We start from the raw sequence: 26,003 nt of genomic DNA, 5'->3' as shown, positions 1-26,003 counted from the left end.
GAAAAGATTATATAAGAATGCTTGTTTTACTGCTAAAGTTCTTTCTACTAATCTCATTACAATCTTCAATCTTTATATTAAATGCAATTTGTTAAAACTCATTTACTAAGCTGAGATTTAGATTCACAATCCAAAACAAAACAAAAACAAATACAAAGAATTAAATTTATAATGACAAATTTGCAGTACATCATTTGATGAAATTTACGATGCACTAATTTGATAAAATGGTTAAAAGCTGACTTTTTAATTTCTTTTTAATTTTTTTTTAACTTTTTTCAAAAAAAAAAAGTATTAAAAATGTGAGAGGTGATGTGACTTAAAATAAGTTAAAAACTAACTTTTGGCTTTCAACCCGCTTCCCAAATTATAAAAAAAAAAGTGAATCAAGCTTGTCATGGACTCTTCCTAACATATGTTAATCTCTTCCATCATAAACCACCGCTTCCTTCCCCTCCAACCACCTCCTCCTTCCCTATTCACCAAATCTGAAATCACCATCAAACCCAGAATCACCGCCACAAGCTCATCACCACCAACATCAAATTTGAACCATTTTGGTAATTTATACGTAATTATTCAATGGAAAATAGCACTCCATCACCATTGCTCTTTCAAATCAATATAAAAGAAGTCAACGATTTTTGGTGCTACAAGTAGGTATATATTCAAGAAAAATAAAAATAAAAGCAACACAAAATAAAATAAATAAGACGACAATAAAGAGAGAAGCCCCACCATATGTGTGTGGTTCGGTTACTACCATACACACATGGCACACACAAGCCCCAAGGGTACATCTTTCTTTTTATTGATTTTCACTCTTCAGTATTTATTCTTACAATAAAAATCCCTATATGAAAATTATATTTCAGTAGGTAATAGAGAGGATTGGGTTTTATCTAATATCTAACATATCCTTACTAAACAAAATAGCTTTGCACTGTCTTTGAGGCTCGGGTTTTGCTAAGTGCACAAAATTAATACACAGAAAAATATGTAGAATAGAAAGGGTTCAATTTTGCGCATTTTCATGGGCAGCAATTCTGTGCACATAGGTGAGGCTCTATGGAATTTTTCGGGTGGATAACAATTGAGAAACAATGTGCATGGTGGGCCTAGATTGTGGATTGACATGCAAACATGCAATTGCCAATTTTACACTACACATCACTACCTCCTCAACTTCAGGGGAGGGAGGTGAAAGGCGTTGGTCCAACACATCCTTTAGCTGTATGTTCTCAACAACTGGGGTCAATAGGGACATGATGAAGTCTCCCGGATGCTTTCCTTTGATCACTTCCAGTGCCAACACACCAAAGCTATAGACATCACACTTTTCAGTTACCTTCATTGTGTAAGCAAGCTCTGCAAAAAGAAAAGAGAGATAAGGTAATGCACTTGTTTTGTTATGCTTCAGATTCTATGTCAATTTAGGAGAGCATAAAACTATGTTTACCTGGTGCAACATATCCGTATGTGCCTGCAAATGCACTCCAGTTGGAGGAATCTAGCTTCAAAAGCTTGGCAGTGCCAAAGTCCGAAACACAAGCCTCATACTCCTCATTAATTAGAACATTGTTGCTGGAAATGTCTCGGTGAACAATGGGCGGTGTGCAATCATGGTGCATGTATGACAAAGCGCTTGCCACACCCTTAATAATATTCACCCTCTTAGGCCAATCCAATTCTTTAGCTTCTTCATCTTTGTTAAAAATTGTAGCCAAACTACCTCTTTCGAGGTACTCATAAACTAGAAACGAATGCCGAGCATGTGAACAATAACCAAGAAGCTTCACTATGTTTCGATGCTTAATTTCTGTCAATGCCCTTACCTCATTTAAGAAATCTTTCCTATCAGCCCTCTCGGATAACGGATGAAGTTTCTTCACAGCTACTATATTAGCCGATGGTAACTTCGCTTTGTAGACAGTTCCATATCCTCCTTTTCCAATGCAATATGTGGCATTGAAATCATTGGTAGCTTTTACAATGTCATTGTACATTGCTCTTCCATCGAATATTGATATCGATAACAAATCTTCTTTCGGGGGTTGGGTGTCACCCTCTTTAACTTGTGACTTTGTCTTTCTTGAATTGAACATAATGAGAAGTCCAATGAATGCACCTAGAAGTAAGAGTGCTCCACCAAGAGAGAGCACGATTACAAGAATAAGTGTCCTTTTTTCTAGAGTGTGTTTGTGCAGTGTAGAAGGAACTTTGCAAGGTTGCAGGCCTTTGACATTTCCACACAGACCTTTGTTCCCTTGCAGTGCTTCTATTGATGCATTTATGAATGCGTTGCTCATGGGAATAGGACCTTGCAACTGATTGTATGATATATCAATAGATGCCAAGCCATGCATATCTTCAAAACCCCTTGGAATGAGACCAGAGAGATTATTATGGGAGAGGTTCAACTTCTCCAAGCTTTGCAAATTTGTGAGTGCTGATGGTATTTCTCCTGTAAGAAAATTCTTACTCAAATCCATTTCGGTAAGGTGAAATAACTTACCCATCTGAAATGGAATTTTCTGGCTCAACATGTTGTTGCTCAAGTTCAAGTGAAACAGATTCAGATAATTCTCCAGAATACCCGGTATTGACCCATTGAATCTATTTGTGGACATATCAAGATACGAAATCCCAGTTAGTGATTCAAGTTCTTGAGGTATACTACTGGAAAGTTGGTTATCAGCTAAAATCAACTTCTCCAGAGAAGTCAACTTCCCAAATTCCTTTGGAATCTCCCCAACTAAATGATTTGAAGACAGATCAAGTCGATGTAGTTGTATTGAATTTCCAAGCCCTGGTGGAATGCTACCGGTGATGTTGTTCCTTGTTAAGTTTAGGTTTTCCAAATTTGGAAACCTTCCCCAGATTTCTGATAATTCACCATAAAATTTGTTGTTACCCAAATGTAGGTGGATCAGGTTTGGATAGGTGCCCAAATCTTCAGATATATTTCCAGTCAATTGGTTTTCATCAAAACGGACTTTGATTAAACTTGAGCAGTTTTTTAGACTTTTGGGGATTGTACCCGTCAGCTGGTTGCTGTTGACACTGAATTTTTGAAGTTTACCACCTTGGCAAAGCTCTGGGAGATTGCCAGAAAACTGGTTGTTATCAATTTCTAGTATAAGCAAGTTTTTCAAATTGCCAAATTCATTTGGAATGGGACCAGAAAGTTGGTTGGAACGAAGGAAAAGAAGTTCTAAACTAGACAAATTACCTAATGAAGTAGGAATGGAACCACTAAGTTGATTCTCGCTCAATTCCAAATCATTGAGGAACTTCAAATTTCCTAGCTCTTTAGGAATTGGACCAGAGAGTTGATTATTCCAAAGATGAAGGAGTATTAGGGAGCTCAAATCACCAAAAGATGTTGGAATTGAGCCAGTAAGATTGTTGCTTTCAAAGCTTAGGTACTGGAGTGATTTCAACTTTCCTATCTCTTGGGGAATAGAACCAGATAGGTGATTGTTGAACAAGAACAACAAAGTTAACTTATTCAAGTTTCCAAGAGTGGAAGGGATGGGACCTGTGAAATTGTTGATAGCCATGAGAAGAACATCAAGATTGACAAGGTTTCCCATTTGGGGAGGGATGGAACCAGAAAGATCATTCTCATAGAGATATAGACGAGCCAAGTTTCTCAAATTTCCTAAAGAAGCGGGAATGGGTCCAGAAAGACTGTTGTTGTACAAAGCAAGCTCAGTAAGAGACTTTAATTGGCCTATCTCTTGAGGAATTGAGCCATTCAATTGATTTTCGCTTAGGCGGAGAGTGTCAAGATTTGTTAACATGCCGATTTCTGGTGGGATGTTTCCTGAGAACTGGTTGATGGACAAATCTAGATAAATGAGTTTGGAGAGGGAGCCAATTAGAGGTGGGATGACACCAAAGAGATTATTGATGCTGAGATTGATATATGCAAGATTGGGAAATGATGAAAATGAAAAGTTGTCGAGCGTACCATTTACACTCGAATTTGTGAGGTTCAATGTATTGACGGTTCCATCGAAGTTGCAAGTAATTCCAAACCAGCTGCATGGGCCGGTACTTGTTGAGATGTTAGCATGAGGTGGAAGAACCCATGAAGTTAGTAGGGAATGGTTTGGACTTTGCAGGGTGGCTTTCCATGTGATGAGAGCATTAGCTTCTTGAACAGAAGCAGTAGCAACGTTAATGGTTGAAGAAAAGAGTGTAACAAACAAAACTAAAGAAACAAGGCGGAGTAGTTTCTCAAAATGTCCCATTGTTTTTTCTATTTTATTTTTTCCTTTTGATGTATAACTAATGGGTGGTTCAAGGCTTTAATTTATACACAAATTTTTCCACAACTCTGGTTGCCATATCAATCAATGTATATTTTGACTATGGAAGTCTTTTTAATTACGCCCCACATATGTATTCTTTTTTTTGCCTTTTGATGGATAACTAATGGGTGGTTCAAGGCTTTAATTTATATACAAGTTTTTCCACAAATCTGGTTGCCATATCAATCACCATAGACTTTGACTATGAAGTCTTTTTAATTAAGCCCCACATATATATAGATATATATATATATATATATATATATTTATTTTTATTTTTTATTTTTTTCTTCCCCTTTTGATAGATAACTAATGGGTGGTTGAAGGCTTTAATTTATACACAAGTTTTTCCACCAGTCTGGTTGCCATATCAATCACCATAGACTTTGACTATGGAAATCTTTTTAATTAAGCTCCACATATATACTAGGTAAGTAGGCCTTGCTAGGCACGGGCGAGTCATTTTATTTTTGTTTTATTAAAATCTGCTTTTTTTTTTTTTGTTTGATAAAAGAAAAATATCATTAAAGAAGAATATTTTTATTTTAATTCAATGGTACAGGTTAAAGAATAATGATTATTTGGTGTGTACTATACCATTATTCATATGTAAACATTTATCTTCCTCCGTCCCAATTTATTATTCTAACTTTCTAAGGGGCTTATGGGGCCTACCATATTAAGAGTAGTCATCACATGAGACAATTGTTCAATAAGGAAAGTGAAGGGCACAATTGGCTAGAAAAAGACAAGCCACATTAAGCAAAGCAATTCTTATATTACGGTATATTTAGCAAAGCAATTCCTAAACTCTAAACCCTAGTTAAAAAAGGTTCGTGCAAGACATGGGCTATTATTATGGTATATTTAAGTTGTGTATTTTGATAATTTTTTAAAAATAAGAATATTGTTCGATGAAATTGAATATAATGAATCATTAGATATATGATAGAATTATATAAATTGTATTATAAATTATAGAAATTAGAAAAAAAATATATAATAAGTCTTACAATTTTAACATAATTATACTTTTTCCTTTTTCAGTAAGACTAAAATTTTAAGGGAGACCAATATAATTATATCAAATTTGTATAAGTTAATATATTTTTAACACTCAAGTGTTTGTTCATGACCACTTGTACTATTGTCTATATTCATATCAATTTCAAATAGTCACCAAACTAATTATTCAATATATATATATATTTATATAAGTATCTTTTGGGTTAGTTCATTTTGTTATTCAATACTTATTCGATGTGGTGAGTTTCATATGTTCAGTTCATTGAAATGAAAGTTGAATGGAATGATCAATTAAAATGTTAATTCTCACGTATGATGAAAAATGTATTGAAAATGGATTCTTATTCACTGTTATAAAGAAATGGTCATTTTATCGGGAGACTATTGAATGATCATTCAACTTTCACTAATTGCGACTTATGATTTTGAAACAAACATGTTAGCCTTCAAAATTTTTAACCGCAAATGACCTATTTCATTAATTAACCAATAAGTCAAATGATAGTTTTAAATGATGTCAAAAATATATTTTAAGTATCAGCTCTGGTGATTTTATTGTTGTGTAGGAGAGTAATTAAGAGTTTTTATTTTTTTCTGTAAAGTTTGGTAATTTGTTACACACCTAATGGTATAGAACCCAACTCTGTCGTCACATTGTCATTTTAAACCTATGACCACACCTATTATACAAATTACAAAGATCCAAAACTTAGTACATTAATTAGTGTACCAATGGGTGCATATAGCATAATTTTTTTTCCCTTTATTTCACCAACCAAGTTAAGGGACAAAATAGGAAATTCAAAAACAAGCTAAGGGTAAAATAGAGGGAAATTCTATTTTCACACACCAAATTGTCTTTGTGTACATCTTTTCTCAATTCACACATCTAGTAATTTGATTTTTACTTCTTTATCTCAGTTCACACACTTCACATTCCAAATATACCCTCACCTTCTTTGTGCACATCCTCTCCTTCCATTCTTTCTCACTTCAAAAACCTTAACCCTAAAGAGTGGCATGACTTGCAAATGCACTTGCAACATGCGAGTGTTTGGACAGGTAGTCTTGCAAAGATCTCCATTACGATTTCCATGGGCAAATTCATAAAGGCTGATATCCATCCAACCTTGAAATATTTCTGTATTTCTTATAAGAAGAAAGAGAGAAAACATGCCATGATAAGATTCTACTTTTTTTTTCGTGTAATAGTACTCTATTTTTCTTATCTAAATCTATTATCTATCTATTTATTTATATTTATATCCATACCTTAAAACTGAATTACTTGAATTTCTAATTTCTAACAATAAATAAATACCACACACAATATATATATATATATATATACATATCACTAAGCATACATTCGTTATCTTGAACTTTATGTACTAAGCATACATTAAATTGAATACTTTGAGTCAATATTACTGAGGCAAAGGATTAGGTTTTCCAGTTTAATCTGATTGCTCTGGCCAATTAATAGAGAAAGAAAAAGACAGAGAGATTCGATAAGGAAATGTTGTGTATGGTTGAGGTTTGGGCATGAGAGGCGATGACCGGCGGTGAAGTGGCTGGTGAGATGGTGGTGGGTGAGATGTGTATGGAGAAATTGTGAGATGTGTGGGTGAGATGATGGTAGGTCAGATGGTAATTTTGTTAAAGGATAAAATTGTGATTTTGAAAAAATTCATTAAGTATGTGGAGTAAGAAAACTTGGTGTGTGAAAATAGAATTTCCCAAAAATAGACGACCCAAAACAAACCTTCCCAACCAAAGCAGCCAAAATGTCTTACATAATTTCCAAAATGCCACCACCCAAATTGTTTCACCAACCAAACTAAAGGATAAAATAGCAATTTCAAAATAAGCTAAGGGTAAAATAGGAATAAGAAAAACAAGCCACAAGTATGAAAGAGATTCTTATACATGTACTAGGTTGGTTGGCCTGTGCTTACACGGGCAAATTGGGCACATTTTTTTAATTAAAATTTATTTATTTATTTATTTAATAGAAATATAATAGATTATGAAAAAAATATCATGAAGTGTATCATAATTTTTTTTTTTAATTTTTTGATTAGTGTGTGGTGTTTTATTATATGTGTAATCCAAATGTAGACAATCTTTCATGATCATTTCATGATTTTTTTTTTATGATCAGCATTATTCGTATACATATTTATTTATAATAAGAATGCAAATATATAGAAATAGTAATAACAACTGAAACTAATAGTTGTTATGATTTCTTCCATTTTAAATTTTTTTAATTTATATGCAAAACATGACAAATTTTACAAATAATTTTTGATGATTTGTAAAATTTATGTTACGTGAGACTTGATTTGTTAATATTTTAATTGTGTCCACTAAAATAGTGAATTTTATAAAATTAAGAACTTATAGTTTAATTTGTTAAAATTACACAAACGATAGTTGTAATTTCTAGTATTATAAGACTGATTCATATTTTAAATAAACTTTATGGGTGTATTTGTAATTTGTTAAAAAGAAATATTTATGTTTCATAATTGACCAAGAATGTTAATGTAATTACGAAAAAACATATTTCATAATTGACCAAGAAAGTTTGCGTAATTACGAAAAAATTTGTTGCATAATTGACCAAGAATGTTTGCGTAATTACAAAAAAAACCTTTACTCAACATATAGGCCACTATTAGTAAATTATAAATTTATGTTTATAAATTTATATTCGAACATTTGACTTTTATTCTAATATTTATATCCGAACACTATTTGTATTGTGTACCGAGAATTTGTACCATGTGCAAATAGAATTACCAAAAAATAATACCTCTATTAAAGTTGATTTTCCCAAAATAATCCTCAAAATTCCACAAAAAAAAAAAATAGGAAAAATGGAAATTAAAAACAAAGCAAGGGAAAAATAGGAAACTGAAAGACAAGTTTTTTTGGCTGTTAGTGGTGAAGCACCACTTATATATATAGATATATATCATTTCCGGAGGGAAAATAATAGTCGAAATCATTGTCTTATTTAACAAAGGCAAACTGATCCTTCTTCTCTTCCATTCCATCACTAACTTTGGGGAAGTGCTCTGCAAATTGTTGCATTGTGTGCGTACCAAATACCGCACTAGATGATTGTGGATCGGAGCTCCACACTTGATTGAACTATCCAGGGATTGAGGCCCTGCAGCAAGGAGCAAGGTACGAGCTACCCGGTCATTGTTCACCGGATAACCCCTCCGGTGTGGAAATGAGTAATCGGAGAAGAAGTAAAGTTCTCCCAAAGTGTAGAGAGTTGAGTTTCAGTAAGTAGGGTTCAGCTTAGATCAGTTACCTTCAATGTGAAGTCAGTGTAGTTTATATATAACTCCTTGCTTGTTGCCCAAGATGGTTTCATAGAGCTCTGGTACTGCCAAATTTCCTTTTAGCATTGCCCAAGGTGGGGGACCATCTGGTAGTTGTCAAGGGGTGCATATTCTCATTGTAGTCATGCTGATAACAAACCACATTCCTTTGGTTTAACTGTTTCCGTGATTCTAGATGTAGGGGACCAGTTGAGGTGGCAACTTGCACATGTCTATACTCACAGCTTTCACATTTCTCTGAGAGGTTCCCTCAGCTCGGTACCGTTATGCCTTGGCTCGGCCCTTTGTGTGACTATTGTAGAGATGGGCTGATTCATTCGGATATCTTTGTATGGACTCGACCCACTTTGGTTCTGATGATGGGTTTGGCCTATTAGTTCGGCCCATCGATTAAGTCTTGCGGCTCGGCCCAGCCCAGTGTCACAGCTGGACTGGCCTTTCCACTGCGAGTAGGGCCCTAGTGCTTGAGGACTTGGGTGGACTGTTGGTAATGGAGTTGGGCTTAGTTGGCTTGCCTACATGTTCATCTGACCCACTTGGATTTGGGTTTAGAAGATTGGACCAGCCCAATGCTTGGATCCGACCCATTTCATATTTAGCCCTTTCATTTGCCCCTAACTCGCGCTAAGGTTCCACTTGGGGGGAGCTATTGCTCTGTACTCCAAGCGTTACGTCGCTTTGGATCTTCTCCAGTTCGGCTTTGGTGACGGTTCAATCCTGACACACACCCCCTGCATGTGTCCTTTCATGGTGACACGTGGTGGCGTGGTACTTGTGCGTAGAGGTAGTGCGCTGATTCCGTGTTGATGGTTGTGATTTATGTACCTTCACGTCGGTTGGTGCAATAAATGCTCTAGACTCATCAGTCCAAATCCCTTCATCTATTTTTCAAAATTTTTAGAAAGTCCAAAACCCTTCCCGTTCATTTGAGTTAGTCTCGTCGGTGCTCTGTCCAGACGTGCCGCTGCCATTCTCATTTCATTGCCGCCTGCTTGTCATTGCTATTCCAATCTCTGTAAGTTTCCCTGAGATTCTTCTTTTCTTGTCTTTTTCTATCTTGGTCGCTTTCTCTGGCCCTTGCGCCATCGTTTTCGGCGTCTGGTTTTATTTTCTACCTAGTCTGAGTTTTGTTTTTGTCCCATTAGGTCTATTTAATCAGGAAGTTTCGATCATTAGTTGATACCCCTGAGGCTATGGCCATGTTTCGCCGAGACTACAGCATCCCTGATGATGTGACCCTTTCGCTGGCGAAGGTTGACGCTAAGCGCATGGGCACTAGGAGTACTGCTGCTTTCCCAATTGCGGCCATTGTTGAGGGAGGGGTTTAATTTTCCCTTGACCCTTTGTTGCATCGGTTCATGCACTAGGTTCAACTTACCTCTATGCAGGTATCTATTAATCTGTTTCGAGTCGTCTGCGGTGTCTCCGCTCTTAACAAGCAGTTGGGTTTGAATCTTGACATCTGGGACATTTTGGGTTGTTATACTCTTACACACAACAAGGATCACAACACGTATTACCTTCGTGTTCGTTAAATTGATTGTTAGCTAGGGATTGGTTTACCTTATTCGAACAAACATAATGACGATTTTCTACAAGTCTGTGGTAATTGAGAGTTTCCTGCTGGGACTGAGCTCCAATCCGAGCAGATGCCCCCGAAGGATGGCTACCCAGGTTCGAGCCCTTCATTCTAGTGTCTTCTGTGTTTCTTGCCTTGTTTTCAATGTTGCTCTAATGTTGCCCTTCTTTTCTGCAGAGGCTTCCCGTTTTTAGCGCAGGCCGAACCGGGAGAACACCGAGGCCATCAAAGCTGTTTTGAAGTACAAGAAGAGGTTCGCTCCCGAGCTATTGGATTACTAAGCGACTTATCGTTCCACCATTCCGAAGAAAGCGAGGCTCACTGCGTCTCTTCTAGATTCTGACACTGAGACTGATGCATCCCTTACCCCTCTGGTTACGAATCGTCGTCGAAGCCAGGGTGTGCCGTCTGAGAGGACGCTTTCTCTTGCCCCTAGTTTCGCAGGGGGTGGGTCTATGTCGAAAAGGATAGTGCTAGTGGATTTAGAGGCGGAGGCTTTTGGCTTCTCTGATGCTTTGTAGGCTCCTTCAGTGAAGGCCGAAACGAAGAGTCTCTTGGATGTGAAATTAGAGGTAGGAGCTTTTGGAACTCATGCTACTACTACCGAACCCTCTGCTTCGGTTGCTGGAAGAGCAAAGAAGAGGAGGAGGAAGACTGGCAAGGCGGTAGTTAGAGAGGCTTCTGAGGATCCTATTGAGGATGAGCCGTTTGAGAAGTGGGAGCCGCCAATGTTGCATCAAGGCAGGCCCATTTCTACTTCAGATTCGGTTTTTGCTTCCAAAGATTTTGCTTTTGACCTGACCAAGACCCTGTTAATGTTGGTGGACATGGCTGATCATAACGGGCCCGTGATATTCCCGTTCTGAAGGGGACCTTTCAGATGATGACTGCTGTAAGTGTGTTGTTGTTGTTGTTGTTTTTTTTTTTTTTTTTTTTTTTTTTTTTTTTTTTTGGTGTTATGCTAATGGTTTATTTCCTTTAATACTTTGCTATCCATCGTAGTGTATTTAGAGGATGCACCAGTCAATCACCAGAACAGAGGAACTGGAGAAGGCCGTACTGGAGGCCGCTATGAATGCTGAGAGACTGACAGTGAGCCTGGAGGCCAAGAAAGAAGGACGCAAAATTGCCGAGAGGGAGGCATTCCATCGGAGCAAGGTTGTTACCTCGGCTGAAAAGTCAAAGGAAGCTGCCATTGGGGTACAGGCCCAACTTGAAGGGAAAGTGGCAGAGCTGGAGGCTGTTATTGCAGTGATGGCCGCTGAACGTTCTGCGTTGGAGGCCAAGTGTTGGCAGCAAGGTTGGGATGAGGCTAGGGATGCTTACAAAGAAGAGGTGCTGGTGTTGCGGGACAAGCTCTTTCTGAAGGGTTGGTTAAGTGCTCTGGCTGCTGGTTATGTTCCTAAAGGGTCTCCATTGTTCAGGATGTCCCTGTTCCCTAGAGGTCCTTAGGTCCAAAGACTGCTGCTACCCCTACAATTCTTCCAGCTGAGGTTTCCCCAGAAACTGATTCTGCAATCAAGACTCAGGAGAGCGATGTTGCCAACGTTGAAGGGGGCAGAACTCTGGAGACTGAAGCCGTGGGAGATGTGGTTAAGGAAGCTTTTACTTCCCAAGAAGTTGGAGCTGCCTCTACTTTTCCTCTCCAAGACGGCCTGGAGAAGTTTGTGGACGCTGCTCCTAAGGTCCTTCTATTGCTGAAAGCTAAAGTCTTCTTTGGAATAATTCTAAGTTTTTTCTTTTTCACACTTTCTTTTGTTTTCATGTTTCTGATGTACTGCGGCTCAGTCTTCCTGATGAGTTGTCTCCTTAAGGTTGCCAAGACAATTTTCTTCTTTTTTGTTGCTGTTTGTGAGGCCAGCCGTGCCTTTGTTGGATGATGGAATTTTCCTTTTGAATTTTGCGATCTGGTGCTTTCTTGCTTTCATGTTTGAATGTTATCTGTACTGTTTTTCCCGGACCAAGCACTGTTGGGACCTCCAAGCCGAATCGATGCTCGGTCTGGTTAACGAATATGTTGCATGGCTGTTTCTGGTTTTGTAATGAAAGAAGAGGGTCTTACTTAGGTCCAGGTTGGTTCTAAAAAAACAGTTGTTTGCCCCCACCTAGAGCTAAGTAAGATCGGTACTGAAGATTGTGCTCTTTAGGCAGAACTGCTTGAGTCTGTTGCAACTTTGATAGCACAAGTGTATTGGAAGTTTACTCCTGAGATAGTTAAGCCAAGTTTGTTCCAACTTTGTTTGTATGTAGCAATACTGAAGTGTTAATGTGACAATACTTAAGAAATTATGTGGACTCAGATATGTTTATTTAAAATACGTTAGTGCGGTTTCCACCAAGCAGTTCCACTTGGTTAAAGTCCAATTTAGTTGCCAAACATAATTCCACCAAGCAATTCCACTTGGCATGTTCGAGTGCTAACTAAAATTAAATCTCGTTCAGTCGTTCTAAAACTAAGTCCATTTGGTTTAAGATCAAAGCTAAGTTCGTTTGATAAACATCAAAGCTAATTCCGTTTGATAAACATCAAAGCTATTTCTGTTTGGTAAGTACCAAAGCTAATTCCGTTTGATAAACATCAAAGCTATTTCCATTTGGTGAACACCAAAGCTGATTACAAAAATTTGAGAGAAGTGGGGAGGCATTTGCATTGGTCAAAAGATAAATGTCTTTACATTATGATGGAGAAGTTGGGGGATAATTCTATTGGTAATATTTCTTGAGATTTGCTACATTCCAGGGCCAAGGTATGGCTCTGCCTTTGAGATCCTCTAGGTACTAAGCTCCGTTTCCAGCAACAACTGTGATTTTGTACGGACCTTCCCAGTTAGGCCCAATTTTTCCTTCGCTAGGCACCCTTTTGTGATCTATAACTTTCCTCAAAACCAATTCTCCAGGTGTGAATTACCTTGGGGAAACTTTTTGGTTGAAATTTTTGATGAGTTGCTGTTGATATGCTACAAGTCTGATCAGTGCTGCTTTTCTTCGGCCTTCTGCCATATCCAGTGCTTGTGCAATAGTTTCCTCATTACTTGTGCTTTCAAACAGTTCAGATCGGAGGATTGGGAGACCAACTTCGAGTGGGATAATAGCCTCCATTCCATAGGTGAGAGAGTAAGGTGTTTCCCCCGTTGAGCACCGTGCTGTGGTTCGGTAAGCCAATAGCACGTAGGTTAACTCTTCAACCCATTTTCCTTTTGCATGTTTGAGTCGCTTCTTTACTCCGTTGATGATGGTTTTGTTCAACACTTCTGCCTGCCCATTACTTTGTGGGTAGCTTGGGGAAGAGTTCCGATTTTCGATTCTGAGGTCGGCATAAAACTTTATGAAGATCTTTCCGTCAAATTGTGTTCCATTATCTGCAATCAGTACCCGCGGTATGCTGAAACGGACCACGACGTTCCTCATGAGAAATTGCTTTGTGTCTTCTTCTTTGATACTCGCCAGTGCTTCAACTTCAACCCACTTAGTGAAATAGTCAGTTGCAGCGATGAAGAATCGCCTGTTCCTAGTGCCTCGTGCCAACGGTTCGACAATATCTAGACCCCATTGGGCAAAGGGCCATGGGCTGGTGAGTGGAGTGAGAGCTTTGGCTGGCTAATGAATCAGTGGAGCAAACCTCTGACATTTATTGCACTTCTGAACGTACTGTTGTGCATCTTGTTGCATCCGTGGCCAGCAGTACCCATGAGTGAGGGCTCGGTGCGCCAGTGACCTTCCACCAACGTGGCATCCACAAATCCCATCATGAATTTCATAAAGAACATTTTCGACCAGATTCGGATGCACACAAAAAGGATAAGGACCGAGATAGGAATGTCTGTATAGCTTCCCAGATGATGAGACCCAGAACCGAGCTGACCTATGTCGGATTTTGTTGGCTTCCTTTTTATTTTCGGGGAGAGTGCCAGATTTCAGAAAAACAAGTATCGGATCCATCCAACTTGGCTCTAGGTTATTGCAGAGGACTGGAGATGCAATGCTTGGTTCTGGCACAACCTCAACTCAAACTTTCTAGTGTCTTTGGCATTTACTGATGAGCCGAGGCAGGCCAGAGCATCAGCATGGCTGTTTCTGTCCCGACTGATTCGTTCCACTCGTATGGATCGGAATTTTTTGAGTAGATCCTTGGCCTTGCTTGCATACATAGCCATTCTTTCGTCTCATGCTTCGTAGACCCCAGAAAGCTGGTTTACCACCAATTGAGAATCGCTGAAAACAAGAAGTTGCTATGCACTGAAGTGTTCGGCATTGCGTAAACCAGCCAACAGTGCTTCGTATTCCGCTTCATTGTTAGAAGCCTTCCAGCTGAGCCTAAGAGCTTGCTCCCAAATAAACCCTTCTGGTAACATAAATACTACCCCTGCTCCCGAGCCTTGGTTATTGGATGATCCGTTGACATAGAGCTGCCAGATGCTTCCAATAAAGAGTTTCTATGCTTCTGAAGGGCATTGCTTTCCCAATTTGGTGGTGCATGACACCTGTGCTAAACTGGAGTTCTCAGGCTCGGTACTCTGGGTGGGAGCGAATTCTGCGACAAAATCTGCCAAGACCTGGGCCTTGATTGCTATCCTGGGTTGATATCGAATGTCAAACTCACCAAGTTCTACAGCTCATTTTGCTGTTCGGCTAGAGAAATGAAGACAGATTTGAGGGAGAATTCAGTGAGGACATTGGTCATATAACCTTGGAAGTAATGTTGCAGCTTTCTTGAGGCGATGAGCAATGCGTAAGCTAACTTTTCCAAGGGTAGATATCGTGTCTCGGCATCTAGTAGAGTCATACTAACGTAGTATACTGCCCTTTGTTCCTTGTTAACTTCTTGAATCAATACCGCGCTTACGGCGTGATCGGAGATTGCTAGATATAAGTACAGCTCCTCCCTTGATTCTGGAGTGGACAGAAGAGGTGGTGTACTAAGGTATCTTTTGAGACTTTGCAATGTTTCGGTACACTCAGGACTCCATTCAAACGCAACCTTTTTTCTCAGTAGCTGGAAGAAGGGCTTCATCTGATCTGAAGACTTGCTGATGAACCGATTCAGGGTGGCCGCCATTCCAGCCAACTTCTGTAGCTCTTTAGCCTTTGTTGGTACTTCAAGCTCTTGTATTTCTTTGATTTGATTTGGATTTGCCTCGATTCCTCTGTGAGTAACCATGTACCCCAAGAACTTCCCTGTTCCTACCCCGAAAGTGCATTTCAAGGCATTAAGGCGAAGCTGATGGTTTTTCAGGATACCAAAAACTTCCCTCAAGTCTGCAAGATGGCTTGAAGTGAGCTTGCTTTTTACTACCATATCATCTATATAAGCTTCCATGGTTTTTCCGAGTTGGTCCTTGAACATTTTAGTGATCATTTGCTGGTAGGTTGCCCCGACGTTTTTGAGGCCGAACGACATTACTTTGTAGCAATAAGTGCCTCTTGGAGTGATAAACGCTGTCTTCTCCTGATCTGGGCCGAATAGTGGTATTTGGTGATGACCGCTATAAGCGTCCAGAAAGCTCATACACTCATGCCCTACTATTGAATCTACTAGTTGATCGATGCGAGGTAGAGGAAAACTGTCCTTGGGACAAGCTCTGTTCAGGCAAGTGAAATCAACGCAGACTCTCCATTTCTAGTTCTTCTTTTTGACCACAACTGTATTGGAAAAACATTGTGCGTACTAAATTTCTCTATTCGCTCCCAATGCTAGGAGTTTTTCGACCTCGGCAATTACTACTTCAGTGTGTTCAACTGAGGATCTCTGACTTTTCTGCACGATAGGCCGAGCGGAAGGGTTGATGTTGAGTTTGTGGCAAAAAAATTCTGGGTTCAATCCTGGAGTATCATACGCTGACCATGTGAATACCTCCAAATTTTCGCTCAACAATTCCAGCAGCTGAAGTTTCTTATCAGCGCCTAACGAGGTACCGATAAGAAAGTACTTTTCTAGATCATCTTTCTTTACCAGGACTTTCTCCAAATCCTCTACTATCTTTTCCTCTGGGGCTTCCCCTACATCTTTCAAGACTAGCTGTTCAGCCACTTCCACTGCCTGCACTCGATTGCAAAGTTGTTTAGCCTTTATTGCTGCCATGAAGCAATGTTTGGACGCGACTTGGTCTCCTGAGATCTACTCTACTCCATGTTCCATGGGGAAACGGATGAGCTGAAGGTAGGTTGAAGAGATCGCTTCCATTTGGTGAATCCATGGATAGCCGAATATGGCCTTGTAAGGAGAAGGTGTATTAATAACTAGAAACTCTATCTGAAGGGTCTTCGTTCCAGGCACAACTGGCAACACTACCTTGCCAAGTGGCCACTCAGGCTGTGAATTGAAGCCAACTAATGGAGCTGCCACTAGGGTGAGGTGCTGCTCAAGGAGACTGAGCTTTCTGAACAAGTTGTAATACAATATGTCTGCTGCACTGCCTTGATCTACTAAGACTCGTTTTACGTCAAACTGTTTTCCAATTCCCACAGTTATAATCAGTGCATCAATATGTGGGTGTTGAATGCCTTCTAAATCCTTTCTAGTAAACGAAACAGCGCACAAGGGGGACTTGGGTACTGTGCGTACCTTTTTTGATGTAGGCTCTACTGACATGACCTGTTGAATTTGCACAGACTTAGCAATTTCTTCTTTTAGTGCCTCTTTGCGCTTCTGGGTCGTTGTTCCATGGATCACATTTATTATCAGCCGAGGTGGGTGCTCGATGTTCGGTTTTGGTGGTGGGTTCCCCTATTCGGCCATCGCTTTATCCTAATCAACGTAGTCTCGGAGATGTCCAGCTACTACCAGGTCTTCCAGGTGTTGCTTCAGTGCTCTGCAATTCGGAGTCATATGCGCTCTGTCTTGATGATAGGTGCATCTGAGCTTCTGATTACACGGAGTTGGATCTCCTAACATTTTCGGTGGCCAAATAACGACGGGCTCTCTCTTGATCTTTTCCAAAATGCGATAGATTGGTTCTTTGAATATAGTCATGATTGCTTCGTGAGATTTGGACTTATCCACCTCATTCACCGTGAGTCCCCGGTGTTCCCCTCGGTCCATTCTCTTCTTGTGCCGAGCTGTTTGTTCTGTTAATGCTACCTTGATGGGGATCTGGTCATCTTCGAGGCAAGCGTACTGCTCAATCCCGGTACGCAAATCTTTCAGTGTTGTTGCCGGGCGCTTGGTAAGTGACTTTCTCAACTTACTTTCCGGGCGCAAACCATGTTTGAAAGACATAACAGCCATCTGCTCACTGCAAACGTTTTTCCTCCAAGTCATTATACTCTTCCCAATACCTTCTAGCATAATTGTGTAGCATTTCTTCCTGTTCCTTTCAGAGATCGAACAGTGTAACCGGCTCTTTCGGGATCTTAGTGTTGGAGACGAACCTAGCTAAGAACTCTTCGGAGAGCTGCTTCCAGTCATAAATTGATCCAGCGGGGAGTTAATCGAACCATCGAAGTTCGGATTTTTCCAAGATGGACGGGAAGACTTTGCACATCAGTGCTTTGTCTCGGGTCCATAGGGACATCATCTGTCTGTAATGGATGATGTGCGTTAACGGGTCTGACTTCCCATCGTACGACGTGAACTTTGGCAGAGTGAATTTCTTGGGAGGTCTCATGGCCTTGATTTCCGAGGAGAATAGGGAGGAGACAAGCTTATCCAATGCTCGGCGCTCTCTCTGGTGGATAGTACAGCCTAGTTGATCTCGACGTTGCTCATTCTGCTTGTTGCCAATCAGCCAAGTACGAAGGTCTTGTGGAGGGTACTCGGTCTGCTGGCTAACTGTTTTCTTCCTCTTAGCCCTTCTTCGACGTAAGCCACGGGTATGGCTGCTCGCCGCCTCACTTGATACCAGGATTGGTTGGCTCCGCTACCCAGACTCATTTATGGGGATCTTCTTCGCCGGTGGTTCTTTGGACGAGCTTCTCTGTCTTAGGCGAGAGGGCTCTGTGTCGGTCCTCTTCTCTGTCGGATCACCCAGCACCGTTTTGAGTTGCGCTTTCAGCTCCTGTATCTCCATCCCTATGGAGTCTATGATTCGATCTCTGTAATCCTTTTCCAGAAGAAAGTGATGAGAAGAACCTCCAGCGAAGGGCAATCGATGCTCAACAGATTCGGGGGTCCGGTTATTTTTCCCGGTTTGTTCTTCTAAAACTGTTGGAAGTGCCAAGCCTTTGTCCTTTGTCTTGTCCGTCTGTGGAGTTTGTGTTGAAGGTGGGATGTCCTCAATCCCCATCGCCGGAATCGAGTGCAGAACTTGGAGACAAAGTGATCAATGCTCACTGCACCAATTGTGCTTACCAAATACTACACTAGATGATTGTGGATTGGAGCTCCACACTTGATTGAACTATCCAAGGATTGAGGCCCTGCAACAAGGAGCAAGGTAAGAGCTGCCCAGCCGGGGTTGGCCGGATAACCCCTCTGGTGTGGGAATGAGTAATCAGAGAAGAAGTAAAGTTCTCCCTAAGTGTAGAGAGTTGAGTTTCAGTAAGTAGGGTTCAGCTTAGATCAGTTACCTTCAATGTGAAGTTAGTGTAGTTTATATATAACTCCTTGCTTGTTGCCCAAGATGGTTTCATGGAGCTCTGGTGCTACCAAGTTTCCTTTTAGCATTGCCCAAGGTGGGGGACCATCTGGTAGTTGTCAAGGGGTGCATATTCTCATTGTAGTCATGCTGATAACAAACCACATTCCTCTGGTTTAATTGTTTCCGTGATTCTAGGTGTAGGGGACCAGTTGAGGTGACAACTTGCACATGCATATACTCACAGCTTCCACGTTTCTCTGAGAGGTTCTCTCAGCTCGGTACCATTGTGCCTTGGCTCTACCCTTTGTGTGACTATTGTAGAGATGGGCAGGTTCATTCAGATATCTTTGTATGGACTCAGCCCACTTTAGTTCTGACGATGGGTTCGGCCCATCAATTCGGCCTATCGATTAAGCCGTGCGGCTCGGCCCAGCCCAGCCCAGTGTCGCAGCTGGACTAGCCTTTCCACTGCGAGCAGGGCCCTAGTGCTTGAGGACTTGGGTGGACTCTTGGTAATGGAGTTGGGCTTAGTTGGCTTGCCCACATGTTCGTTTGACCCACTTGGATTTGGGTTTAGAAGATTGGACCGGCTCAATGCTTGGATCCGACCCATTTCATATTTAGCCCTTTCACATTGCAATATTCTACTCGACTGTACTTAACTCCACTATATTTTGATGCTTTCTGGGAATAAAAGAACATTTGAAACTGTGCTAATGGTTAAAGCAGCTAGTACAAGATATGAATGTTCTATAGCAGATTTTGTATTTTGTATATTTTTTTTATTGAGAATAAACAATATATATTTTTTTGATAACCGAGGTATTCGGGCTCTGGTTTTTGACTCATCCAACTAATCCTCGGAAGAGCAATCAACAATACATATAAATATATATATGAGATCATAAAGAGTTTACAGACTTCGCCACCTTGTGGGCTAGCTCCACTACTTGTCAAGGTCGGCCCTGAGATTTAGGGGCCTAAAGCGAATTTCAGAAATGGGGACTCCTCTGACATTGAAAAAAAAAATAAAAAATTCATGGATAAAATGATAAGTTACAATTTTTTTGTTTGTTTGTAACCACAAAAAAATTTACCTGCACATATAATCATTAAAATTATAAACAAAACAATTTAATGAAACAAAATTAGGGCAAAAAAATTAGGAAAAAATTATTCAATTAAAACTGATAAAGACCTAGGTAAAAAAATTTGGGCAAAATTATTTATTCCACTAAAATCTAATAGATAAAGAAGGTTAAAAAAAAATTAGGGCCCATATATTGTATGTATTGTTTTTCTTGGGCCCAAACACTTTTATATATATATATATATATATATATATATATTTTTCATTTTAATAAATATGGACTAAACTATACTTATAAATAAATATGGGCTAAACCATACATGAATCCAATAAAATATTTTGGAGCCCTTTAAATTGATCCTAAAACCAAAAAAAAAAAAAAAAAAAAAACATTAGATCTATAATATTTTACCAAATTTGGGGACCATATTTTTGGGCCAAAATTCTGGGGCTTAAAGCCCAAGCGTTGCTGGCCTTAGGCCAAGGCCGGCCCTGTTGTCTATGTGATTTCGAAATACATAGAAAGTCAAGTAACTTACTAGGAACCAAAATATCCTGAATTACAAGGTCCACATTCCATTCCAGATCACATCTATTGGATAGGCTTTCTACCAAAACTTTGCAATCTGTAAAAATGGATAAGCATGTGATGTGCTGCTTTACTGCCCACTGAACAGCTTCGAGAGTAGCCCTTGTTTCGGCAAGCAGTGGTGATGCAAGATGAAGCTGGAAACCTTTCTCAGCCACCTTCGTTTGGTTTTCATCAGAACAAACCCATGCCAAACCTGAACTTTTGTGAAAGTATTTCTTTTTCATGTGCTAGGGATATTGGTCGGATTAAGAGTTTGTTTGAACTCATCTCAGTCCCAAAGTATAGATTAATGTTCTATAATCTGACTTGAATCTACGAACTGCCTTATCCAGGCCTACACTTGAGTTTATTTCGAAATTTGGGCATGTTTGATTGGGTGGATTAGAGTATGAGATTGAGATTATTAATCCCAATTATCCTATGTTTGCTTTAACATTTTGGTTTAGGATTATTAATCCAATGGATAATTAATCCAACAAATTTGTAAAATTATTAGTAATGGGGTAGGGGTGAGATTATTAATCCAATGAATATTAATCCAATTGGATAGTGAATACCACACTAATTTAATAGGATTATTAATACTTCACTATTAGTTTTGTGAATCAAACATGACCTAAGAGTATAATCCGGATTTGCTTTAACACTTCCCAAAATAAATGTGTTTGGTTTGAGTTTTGTGGATTAAATTTTTTGAAAACTAAGTTTTTTGGTTTTCGTATTCTTTTGTTTTTAGTGAATATTTTTAAAATTTTAAACATTTTTTTTACTTTTTTAGATGCACCTTAGTTAGATGTATCTAAAAAGTAAAAAATTTATAAAAAAATATTTTAAAAATTAATAAATACATAAAAATACAAAAAATGTGCTGAATTCTTGTATTTTTTTTTTGTATTTTTGATATTTAGTGAATTTTTAAAAAAAAAATTTACAATTTTTTACTTTTTAGGTGTATTTATGTTAAGTGTGTCTAAAAAGTAAAAAAATTGTTTAAAATATTTAAAAAATTCAGTAAAAATAAAAAAACACGAAAAATAAGAATGTAGAATTTTCTGAAAAGTGTTTTCTGAAAAATGAAAACAAGCAAATTTTTTTTTTTTGTTTTTTCAAGGTTTTAACCCTCATGACGAATCGCACTATAAAAATTAAAGTTTTAGAAACTAAAATTTAGGAACAAAATTAATTTTTAGGGACTAAATATTTTTGTTGCGAAAAGTGTTGTTATTATATTTTTAGCAATGAAAATTGGACATTAGTAATTAATTATTATCTTGTTGGACCAAATTTGTTGTCTCAAAAAATAAATTATTTTGAGACCAAATTATTTTGTCCCTTAAAGTATATTTATTAGTGACATTTCAAAAATTTTGTTACTAAAAGTCTTATTTTTGACTTTTCAGGACGACTTTTTTAACGACTATCCTCATGACGATAGAAATTGGTTCATAAATGTCTTTTGCGACAAAATTTTCACTTTTAGAAACAAAAAAATTTAATTTTTAAAACTCTTATATGTTATAGTTTCAAACTGAGTTTTTAAATTATTTTTTTTCCCCATATTAAACACTACATTTTTAAATTGAATACAATTCTAACGACCGTATGTCTCAGTTACCTTGTGCAAGGGGAAAAAAATTGATTAAGTACACGAGGCACCATTTATTTGGCACTACCATCACAAACATAAATTTAAAATTAAATTTGACCATACCGACTCACAACCTCACTGAATCAAACTATGGGTTTTGGTGCAATTTAACTGACTATTTTTTTATTTTTATTTTTTTCTGTTTATAATTTATTATGTAGAAATAATTTAAATAAATTAAAAAAAAAATTGATTTCTAAAAGCTGGGTGATAGGCATTTTTGGCTTTTATTTTGGATTATCCACTTTTAATTTACAATAAGCTTGCACCAAACAACATCACCCATCACAACACCACCATAGACCTGACCACATATAATCACACTCCCTCCCATCTCGTTCTCCCAATACAAGGATCAGTACTACAATTTTTCCTTCCAATTTTCACTAAGATCCACCATGGATTTCAAATATATATATATTTTCAGAGCAAGAAAGGGACAATATTTGTGGGTTTTTGAAATCAAACGATTTTGTTGGAATTTTATGTTGAATTCTTGTCCTAGCTTTTGTGGGGATTTCATATCAATCTATCGATTGATCTTTGTTGATCTGTCTGTGTGAGGGAGCTGCTGTGGGTGTGTGGGGGAAAAGAATGTAGAATTGCTGGAAGTTGGGGGGATGATATAGCAGTGGCGGGTGGTCATGGGAAGGAGATGTGGATGGGAATAAAGGAGGATTTGTTCAAGTGTGGTTAGGTATGTGGCAAGTTTCAAGATGGATGACTTTTTATTTTTTTCCCCAATAGATAGTTGATAAATGATAATTTTGGACCTGGTGTGAGAAGTTTCAAATTAAGATTTGTTTTTGAAAAACGACATTTGAGATTCTGTGTGTATTAAAAAAAAGGTATGTTAGATAACTTCACGGAAATGGATGGATCGTTGGAATTGTTGTAAATTTTAAAAGTGTAGGATTTAATATGAATAAAAATTGAAATCTCAAAGTTCGATTTGTTATCAGGGTCAAATTTTGATTTGACTTTGTTTTTCTCTTTTTTCTTTTTTATAAAAACAAGTTTGGACAACAAATTAAACATGAGTGAACTTGGACAACTCTCAACACAATTTGAGCTAGATTTAGATAAACTCTCAACCTGATCAAACTTGTCTGAATTGCACACTTTATTTATTTATTTTTATCAGGAGAAATTTCCATTCGGGTAAGCCAAACGGCATATACAAAAGAGTCCACCCAACAGATAGAATTTACACCAAACAAAGTAAAAATCACAAAGGAGTCAAACTATGAAAAAATCTAGATGCACAACTCGTGCTCGTACTACAAAGCAGAAGCCGATCATAAAAGTTCAGCAATAGAGCATGTCTGCGATAAATCATAGGTTACAACTACATAATAGATAAGTTACAACCACAGTACTGATGGACTCTAAGAAACACATCTAAAACTCAAATAAACAAGAAAAAACATGAACAAAACTCAACTTCAGTTCCATAAACAACTAGATTTGTAGAGGCGGGCCAGATTCGTGGCAGATTTGGTGGCGCTATGGTGGTGACAGCTACGACGTGAGGCGAAGGAGGAGGGACATGGCAGATCCAACTTTGGCAGGAAGGGAAGAGGAGAAAACCGGCAAAACTTCTACCAATAGGAGAATAAACACCTCAGAAGGAAGGAGAGGTTGGGTAGAAAGAGTTCCTAAGTCTTATTGTGCAGAAAAAGGGAAGAAAAAAGAGGGTAGAAAAGAGGAGAGAGGTGACCAGAGGCCGAAGCCCTCCTTCCCTAGCTGCGCTCCCAAAACGAAACCCTAAAGGAAGAAAATAGAGAGAGAAGTTCTCGTTTAGAGAGAGAGAGAGAGAGAGAGAGAGAGAGAGAGAGAGAGAGAGAGTGAGAGTGTGTGTGTGTCTGAATTGTACACTTAGGCCATGTTTGTTTGGGTGGACATGAGTTTGGGATTGGACTAATAGTCCAATAAAATTATTAATCCGATGTTTGGTTAAACAATTGAAGTACAGACTAACAATCCATCCAGATATGGCATCCCATATATGATGGATTATTCAATCCCACAGAGAGGAAGTGAGATATAAATTGAAGGACTAAGTCGAAGTCCGGACGATTAGTCCCTCCTTATAATTTTAACTCAGTTTAAATATAGGATATGATACACAATCCAAAATGATTCGTAGTCTTAGGATTATTAGTCCTGAGAACGCTAATCCAATCTAATCTACCAAACAAACATGACCTTAGGCCATATTTTATTGGAGTTTTAGAGATGTGGATTGGATTTATAATCCGTGGGTCTCGCTTTAAAACCATATTTATTCGTAGTGAAATGGCATGAGATTACTAATCCCATCAATCTCCTCCCATGATGGAATTAGCATTCCGGTGAGAGGGTTAAGATTACTAGTCCAACCCCATAGATTGGTTGCTAAATAACCATTTTGCCCCTATTTTATAAAACTAACATAACATCATCTCACTATTAATTTTATCATTAATCTCACCGTAATCATACTTTGAATGTAAACTTGCGCATTGGTCTTTAAAAATTTGAGGTCAAGAAATCAATGGTCCACCTTTTGATTGTTGTTGACGCTCTTGTGGCTATAATGGTAGTCTGAGTCCCAATCCAAGTTGAAGTCAGTAATTTTTTACATCAAAGAAAACTATTGGGATACTACGTGAGAGTTGGAAAATTTTCATTGACCAAATTTTTTACATCAAAGAAATCTATTGTCATAGTCCTTTGTGAGACTTGGAAAATTTTCATTGACCAACTCACATTTTCTGCAAATTAGTTACGTAGCCGTGGAAAGAAATAAGTAACCCACATTAAATTTTCATTGACCAAATTTTTTACATCAAAGAAATCTATTGTGATAGTGCTATGTGAGACTTGGAAAATTTTCATTGACCAACTCACATTTTCTGCAAATTAGTTACGTAGCCATGGAAAGAAATAAGTAACCCACATTTTCAAATTAAGCGAAGTCTTGTAGTTTTTAATAATAAATTGGTTGACAACTCCACATGAAGGAGTTAACCAACTAGCCTAGCCTACTTGGCCATCATACCTTCTTTAGAGCTGAATCTTAAGGAGGTCATGAGTTCAATTTTCTTTAAGGGGGTTGAATTAAGGAAGTGCAAGCACTTAAGCGCTTTACTAAGGGTGGAGATATTTTTTTCCATAGGTGTTAATCTAATAACTAACATTTACCGACAAAAAAAAAAAAAAAACTCCACGTGAAGGAGTTACCAATAAAAATTACCAATAATTCTAAGTATTATTAAAATTTAATCATAATTTTATGAAAAATGTTAAAACAATCTTTAAAACTGTTGTAAGTGTTGGAAATTGTGTAAAAGATATATAAAAAATTATTAAAATTATAAATATTTGTACACTTTGTGTTCTTTATTGACAACCCTTAAAATTGTCATTAGCAAGATCTTAATTTTATTATGAAAGTAAAATATATTGTGTAAATTTAAAATTAATGTGTTGTGAATCATATATAAAATGAACTACATATTTTAATTTTAAATAAAATTTTGAATAATTTTTCTAAGTACGTAATGCAACAGTAGGCATTGCCCACAGGTAGTAAAGTGGATCAAAAACTTGCTTGTGTTTCTTTTTTTTTTTTTTGGTAATAGAGGAGTTTTATAGGAAATTAAGAGCAGTCAGTCAAGTACAAGTATGGGATAAGAGGTTCCCATAGCATCCTTTCAAAGTTTTTCAATAATAAAACTAGGCATAGTAAGATAAATATGAAGGCCTGCACTCAACTTGCTTCCTTCTTTGGCCAATAAGTCCGCACGACCATTTGCATCACGGAGAATATGCTTTACTTCCTGTACCCTGAGCTGGTCTAGGAGGCACCTGCAATCAGAAATTAAGT

The 26,003-nt window shown here is 38.2% G+C and overlaps 3 protein-coding genes across 3 annotated transcripts; all 3 read right to left on the bottom strand.

The window, feature by feature from the left end:
• Positions 1-610: 610 nt before the first annotated feature.
• On the bottom strand, positions 611-4,381 carry LOC114316578 (uncharacterized). The gene is made up of 2 exons (XM_082892660.1): positions 1,460-4,381; positions 611-1,368 (listed from the first exon to the last, which is right to left on the bottom strand). The coding sequence occupies exons 1-2, from the start codon at positions 4,257-4,259 to the stop codon at positions 1,067-1,069; spliced, it is 3,102 nt and encodes a 1,033-aa protein (XP_082748786.1). The 5' UTR covers positions 4,260-4,381; the 3' UTR covers positions 611-1,066.
• A 12,020-nt stretch (positions 4,382-16,401) lies between these two features.
• On the bottom strand, positions 16,402-16,875 carry LOC145800799 (uncharacterized). Its single transcript, XM_082890541.1, has one exon. It carries the CDS (start codon positions 16,873-16,875, stop codon positions 16,402-16,404), a length of 474 nt encoding a protein of 157 aa, XP_082746667.1.
• Positions 16,876-17,031: 156 nt separating this feature from the next.
• LOC145800798 (uncharacterized) lies at positions 17,032-17,544 on the bottom strand. The gene has a single exon (XM_082890540.1). It carries the CDS (start codon positions 17,542-17,544, stop codon positions 17,032-17,034), a length of 513 nt encoding a protein of 170 aa, XP_082746666.1.
• Positions 17,545-26,003: the final 8,459 nt, after the last annotated feature.

This window comes from Camellia sinensis, chromosome 10, assembly GCF_055761805.1.
Source record: "Camellia sinensis isolate YWXY chromosome 10, ASM5576180v1, whole genome shotgun sequence".
Lineage (NCBI taxonomy): Eukaryota > Viridiplantae > Streptophyta > Magnoliopsida > Ericales > Theaceae > Camellia > Camellia sinensis.
Note: the sequence above shows the minus strand (reverse complement) of the source record. Positions and strands in the feature narration are given on the sequence as shown.